The following is a 7,191-nucleotide window of genomic DNA, read 5'->3' as shown; positions in this document are numbered from 1 at the left end:
ATTCTTATAGCAAGGAGTTCCATCTTCATTGGTGACTATTTGCAGCGTCTGAGTGCCGCGCAAATTCACTGCCACAAAAATTGGCCTCTGCCAGTAGCCCAACCTGCATAGAGGCGAGGGCCCGTTCATCGCTGCTTGCAGCTTTAATTAATAGTTATTTTTAAGTGTTATTACAGTTGCATTCTCCTCTTGTATCACAGAAAGCTCTGATAAAATATACACTTTTATTTCTATTCTTTGGATGGAGGGTTAGATGAATCAATGATAGAGATGAATCAATGATAGAGATTAGAGATGAATCAATGATAGAGATAAGAGATAAATCAATGATAGAGATTATTTACTTTTAATTCTTTGTAGATAACGCTTTCCGTAAAACCCAGATTGAGTCATTTTCAGCTGCACAAAATGAACATTTTGTAGTCTTTAGGGTTAGGATTTTACAGCACTTTCAAAATAAGCATAAAGAGAGCACGGGGTGAACTTGGCCTGCAGACCCCCCATTTGGCTGGCCTAGGTTTGAGTTTCTGCTGGGTCACATAGAATAGACTAGACAGACTTTAATGATCCCGAACTGGGAAATTGTAGCGCTCAAGGAGCAAAATAGAAGACACACAGTACATTAATAGAAGAGAATACAGGAACAATTATTCAAAAATATAGATAGAAAACACAAAGGAAAGAATGTACAAATGTATATAAAGTGGCAAATACAAATGTTTGGGGTCATTGTCCTGTTGAAAAATAAATGATGGTCCAACTAAACGCAAACCGGATGGGATGGCATGCCGCTGCAGGATGCTGTGGTAGCCGTGCTGGTTCAGGATGCTGCGGTAGCCGTGCTGGTTCAGGATGCTGTGGTAGCCGTGCTGGTTCAGGACGCTGTGGTAGCCATGCTGGTTCAGGATGCTGTGGTAGCCATGCTGGGTTAGTATGCCTTCAATTTGGAATAAATCGCTAACAGTGTCATCAGCAAATCCCCCCCCCCCCCACACACACCATCACACCTCCTCCTCCATGCTTCACGGTGAGAACCAGGCGTGTAGAATCCATCCGGTCACCTTTTCTCCGTCGCACAAAGACACGGCGGTTGGAACCAAAGATCTCAAACGTGGACTCATCAGACCAGAGCCCAGATTTCCACTGGTCTAATGTCCATTTGTTGTGTTTCTTGGCCCATCAAATCTCTTCTACTTGTTTTCTCTCCTTAGCCGTGGTTTCATGGCTGCTAGTGGACCATGAAGGCCTGATCCAGTCTCCTCCCAACAGTTGTTCTAGAGATGTTTTGCTGCTAGAACTCTGTGTGGTATTCATCTGGTTTCTAATCTGAGCTGCTGTAACTTGTGATTTCTGAGGCTGGAGACTCAGAGGAACTCATCCTCAGCAGCAAAAGGGGACTCTGGGTCTTACTTTCCTGGGGGTCCTCATGTGAGCCAGTTTTGTTGTAGCGCTTGATGGTTTTTGTGACTGCACTTGGGGACACATTCAAAGTTTTTACAATTTTCCAGACCAACTGACATTCATTTCTTAAAGTAATGATGACCTTGTTTCTCTTCTCTTAGCTGATTGGTTCTTGCCATGATAAGAATTCTACCAGTTGTCCAATAGAATGTCGGCTGTGTATCAACCTGACTTCTGCTCAAAACAACTGATGGTTTCAACTCCATTACAGTTTTTTCGGAATGCTTAAGCGCTAATCGTGATTCTTGTAGCACAATTTCTAAAACTATTAATACGTATAGCAAAACCACTCACTGGGTTTGCAAAACTAAAAGCACAAACACTGCATTGCACTCAGTTTGCAATTTTGTAACACACATTTTGCAAAACTGTAGGCACAATTCACTGCACAACACTCTTTTTGCAGAACTTTAAACACAACTCACTGCTTACACTCAATTACCAAATTTCCAACACACTCCTAGCAAAATTATACACATGTATGGCTATCATTAACACTATTTTGCCAACTGTCTGGCACACTTTCACATGTGAAAACAATTTTAGATAATTAGTTCACTTTGCAATCAGCCTAAGCACTATAAATAAGCCACAGGTAAGCTGTCTGTGTGGAGTACAATGGATGGAGCAGTAAGAGTGAGAAGAGTGAGAATCAGAGGAGGCCGAGGGAGAGGACGTGGAGTTGAAGAAGCAAGACGGTTAGAGGAAGAGGACAAGGAGGAGCAAGAAGAGGACGAGGAGGGGAAAGAGGAAGGGTAAGAAGAGTAAGAAATAGAATAACTGATGACATCAGAGCTACACTAGTGGACCATGTCATCAACCATGGGATGACCCTGAGGGAAGCTGGCCAACGGGTTCAGCCTAATTTGAGCCGCTACACTGTGGCAAGCATCATCAGGACATTTCGAAATGAGAATCGGTAAGTACTTTGTAGCACTGCCATACATACAGTACCATACATGCAAAAATACTGAAATTGTTACTTTACAGAATTGCTAGACGTCCAGATGTTGGGGGCAGAGGAAGAATGTTCACTCCAGAGCAAGAGACCCATATAGTGAACCTGGTGATTGCCAATAATGCAATACGACTGCACGAAATACAGCAGCGTATAGTTGATAATGACACCATCTTTCAAAATATACACAGTGTAAGCATTTCTGCACTAAGTCGTGTACTTGCGCGCCACAGACTAAGAATGAAGCAAATTTACAGAGTTCCTTTGGAGAATAACACAGAACGTGTAAAGCAACTGCGATATGACTATGTGCAGGTAAGCTCTAGTGTCATTGGTTCTGAATTTGGAAGTGCATACTGTAGTGCTGTGCATGGGCCTGATGTGATGCATTTGTTTTGTCTTGTCCAGAGAGTGATGGAACTAGAAGCAGATGCCATGGGACATGAGCTACTTTTTGTAGATGAGGCCGGTTTTAACCTCAGTAAAACCAGGAGACGTGGCAGGAACATTATTGGACACCGTGCCATCATCAATGTCCCAGGACAACGTGGTGGTAACATAACCAAGTGTGCAGCTATAAGCCAAAATGGTGTTGTTCACCATCATGCAACCATAGGCCCATACAACACTGCACACATTATTGCATTCCTGGACACCTTACATGACATGCTCACTGTTCAGAGACCAGAGCATACCCGATATGTCATCATATGGGACAATGTTAGTTTCCACAGGGTTGCTTTGGTCCGCAACTGGTTTACAGACCACCCATTCTTCATGGCACTCAACCTCCCTCCATACTCTCCATTCTTAAATCCCATTGAGGAGTTCTTCTCTGCCTGGCGCTGGAAAGTGTACGACCGTCATCTTCATCAACAGGTAGCCCTTTTACATCAATGGAGGAGGCATGTGGAGATAGTGACCAGGCATCATGTCAGGCCTGGATACGGCATTCAAGGAGATATTTTCCCCGGTGCCTTGGACTGGAGGATATTGCATGTGTTCTGACTTTGTCTTGGTTTTGATAAGTGTGACTAAACACCAATACTTGAAGTTTAGATCCTCGTATGTTTACATGACACTATGACAAAAGTATGACCTCAAATTGACATCTGTACACAGAGAAAGAGAAAGCCAGATGTGTTTTGTATTCATACCATCAGTGTGTAGTTGGCACATTGTGTGCTTAGTAGATGATGGCTTGTGTTTACTGTTTGATACGAAAACACAATTTTTACAAAGGTGTGAAGAGTTAATCTAGCTGTGTTTGCTTTTGCAAGAGAACTACAATGTTTTGATAATTGGGTGAAAGATTTTCTTATTTGTGTGTAGAGTTTTGCAAAAATAGCCAATAGTTACAAAAAATGTGCTTAAGCAATCAGACAAAACTGTAATAAGGAAGAAACTCCACTAATGAGCCCTGACAAGGCCCACCACAAGTGTTCATTCATAGTTCTGATGCCTTCATTGATAATCTACAATGGAAATAGTCATGAAGATAAAGGAAACGCATTGAAGAGAAGGTGGGTCCAAACTTTTGGCTTGTACTATACATATATGTCTCATCACCTGGCCACTACCTCACTGAGATTAGCTCTGGTCACCCCCCCCAGGGTCAATGTAAATGATTTGTCCCTTTTAGAAAACAACAACAGACACTGTTTAAGACTATATGTCTTTTATTTTTGAATGCTTAGTTGATTATATAGTAAAGGAAATCAGATGAACAAAGAACACAACACATCAGTTTTAAGAATAAAAAGAAACCAGTTCATTAAACCAGAGGACTATATGAATTATTAATAGTTATTATGAAGTGTTATTACAGTTGCATTCTCCTCTTGGATTAAAGAAAGCTCTGATAAAATATACACTTTTATTTTCTAATTGGACATTTTGTATAAAAAGATCATCACCACTCATATCTGGTAGGTTTACCTTTGGATTGAGTCAAGCTAGCTGTTCCCAGTCTTTATGCTAAGCTAAGCTAACGTCTTCTTGAGTTGTAATAACTCTCAGAGAGAAATCTAATTAGTGTGTTAGTATTTAATCAGATCAGTGGGTGATGTTCATAACAGATTATATTCAGTTAACTAGAACAGAAAAGATGTCTGACTGTTCAAATGTTTTCTGTATTTCATTTTGTTTAATTTATTATAGATTAAAAATCCAAAAACTGATTAGTTTTGGTCCAGCTCAGTGAGCCAGTTTCTGTCTGATTTTAAACCCAAATGTGATCTGGTCCCTGACTCTTCAGACAGGAAACAAGGGAAAGGGAGTCATCTGTCAGCAGAGAGCTCAATGGTAGAGATTAGAGATGAATCAATGGTAGAGATTAGAGATGAATCAATGATAGAGATTAGAGATGAATCAATGATAGAGATTAGAGATGAATCAATGATAGAGATTATATTTGAGCTGTAGAAGCATCATGATGGTGTGTTAGAGTCACACACACAGGTCCCTGGAGCATACGAAAGGAAACTGGCCGGTGCATCTCGAGTCGTTCCAGTTTCCTGTACAGAGAGCTTTCAACCAACAGAACTGATTACATTTAACCTTTGCATTTAAAACTGAAACAAAGAACAATATGTTTTAACTGTTTTTTTACCTGGAGGCCAGTTAATCATGAGACAGTGCTCCCCTCCACAACAGTTGTTAGGCTCCCCCGCATTCCAGTTTTTGTAGTTGAATGCAGATCCATCAGACCACATCCACGTACCCTCCTGGAGGAGAAAGACTGGTTTGAAGTCAAAGTGAAATCAAGAGTAACACTCATTTGGGCCAGAAGACTTCTTACTTTCTACAATAACTCATGAGACCCAACACATTCTCATGAACGGGTTAGTGAGCCGGGTACTGTGTGTCACGCAGTGACGACAGTTCAGACACCAAAATGACTCGTTGACCCTCATGTTGTCTTCAATTCAAAATTGAAAATTCACACTTTTGTTGATGAGACACTTTGACATGAGCACATCATGAGAACAACATCACAACAACATGAGGACAACATGAGGACAACATGAAGGAAACATGAAGGAAACATGAAGGAAACATGGGGACAACATGAAGACAACATGAGAACAACATGAAGACAACATAAGGACAACATGAAGGAAACATGAAGGAAACATGAAGGAAACATGAGGACAACATGAGTGTTAAGATAGGAAAAAACATGGTTTGAACCAAAACACTCCAAGGACATGAACACTCGTTTACAGGGTGAAAGTCTTGTTTTGTCTCCTTAACTTCTTCTAGGACATGAACTCTGATCCCCATCTTGAAAGCCCTGTGTTTTTCTAAGGCAATTCTCTGCCTTTGGCACAATTTTCATGAAGAAAATCTCTTGTCTTCAGAAGGAACACACTGCCATTCAAATAGGCACACTGACTCATCAAAAGGGCAAACACCCATCACACAGCTTTACAGTTAGCAGTCAGAGCTTTAGCATAAAACGGCAAAAGGTGAGCTCTTCTGTTTTGGAGGAATGGATGCCAACATTGGAAACAGAGTCAGAGCCGGAGGAGTGAGAGTAGTAGGAGGAGGTAGACGAGGAGGAAGAGGAAGAGGAAGAGAAAGGCCAAGGACTGTAATCGCTGATTGGCAAAGAGTACAGCAGGTACACTGTAGCATCCATCATCCCGAATTTCCGAAATGAGAATAGGTAAGAAATCTACTCTCACTAGAATATTGCAGTACTGCACAGTATTCCTGCTTTGTATTCCTTCACAGTATTTACAGTATTTTACTATTTGTTTGGCAGAACAACACAAGGTGGTTGGGAACGTCTTCTGTCTCTTTGACAGGAAACTGAACTCATGAATATGTTCTTAGATAATAATGCCATACATAAAACTATGGTAAATACAAAGAAAAACAATGACATATTTCAAAATATTGATAGGGTAAGCTCATTAACACTGGACCGTGTCTTGTGCAGAAATCATCTCAGGATGAAGCAGGTCTACAGGTTGCCATTTGAACGCAATTCAGAAAGATTCAAAGAATTGCAATATTACTAACAAACTAAATATTTGGGACAACGGAAGTTTCCACAGGGCTGCTCTGGTTCCTCACTGGTTCACTGCCCCCCCCCCCCCCCCAGGCTTATAGTTGTTTATCTCCCTCCATATTCTCCGTTCCTCAATCCTATTGAGGATTTATTTTTGCCTGGAGATAGAAAGTGTTTGACCGAAATCCACAAATGCGTATACCTCTTCTCCGAGCTATGGAGAACGCATGTGGACATATAGCAGCTGACGCTTTTCATGGCAGGAATCGCCATGTATTTGTGTTTTCTGAGTATAAAAACAATATTCTCAAATATTTTACAACATACTTATGTCTGTACTGTCTGTAGTGTAACACTGAACATAAAAGGCCTGAGTCATTCTAGTGAATGGAGAAGAAGTGGTTTCCATTCATCGTAGTGTTTTACATTGAGCACATCAGTGTTCAACTGGTTCTTATCAATGTCTTTTCATATGATGGTTTGTGTGTGTCATTTGAAAACAAAATACCATTTTGAGAAGAAATTGTTTGAAAATGTTTTGAATGTAAAGTTTAATTTTGCAGGAGAAATGAGGGGTTTTGCCCATTGTGTGTTTTTTTTTTTTTATTTGTGTGTAGTGTTCTGAGAATATGAGGCATTCTTTCAGAAAATGTGTGTAAACCATCGAGAAAAACTGTAAAAGTCTCACCTTCACTGCGTCAGTGCCTCCGATCCAGGAGGGGTTCTGGGTACCGGACACTCTTCTAATGAAGTC

The 7,191-nt window shown here is 40.8% G+C and overlaps 1 protein-coding gene across 1 annotated transcript; it reads left to right on the top strand.

Moving 5' to 3' along the window:
• The first annotated feature begins 1,742 nt into the window (after positions 1 to 1,742).
• LOC117953072 lies at positions 1,743 to 3,427 on the top strand. Its single transcript, XM_034885788.1, has 2 exons — positions 1,743 to 2,380; positions 2,452 to 3,427. The coding sequence occupies exons 1-2, from the start codon at positions 2,289 to 2,291 to the stop codon at positions 3,425 to 3,427; spliced, it is 1,068 nt and encodes a 355-aa protein (XP_034741679.1). The 5' UTR covers positions 1,743 to 2,288.
• Positions 3,428 to 7,191: the final 3,764 nt, after the last annotated feature.

The sequence above is a fragment of the Etheostoma cragini genome, chromosome 11, assembly GCF_013103735.1.
Source record: "Etheostoma cragini isolate CJK2018 chromosome 11, CSU_Ecrag_1.0, whole genome shotgun sequence".
Lineage (NCBI taxonomy): Eukaryota > Metazoa > Chordata > Actinopteri > Perciformes > Percidae > Etheostoma > Etheostoma cragini.
The sequence above is the reverse complement of the archived record's forward strand: the minus strand, read 5'-3'. Positions and strand labels throughout refer to the sequence as shown.

Bases quoted from the DNA above. Each gene is read 5' to 3' on its own strand.
- LOC117953072 (XM_034885788.1), top strand. From the start codon at position 2,289: ATGACCCTGAGGGAAGCTGGCCAACGGGTTCAGCCTAATTTGAGCCGC. The intron at 2,381-2,451 runs GTAAGTACTTTG...GTTACTTTACAG, and splicing joins ACATTTCGAAATGAGAATCG to AATTGCTAGACGTCCAGATG.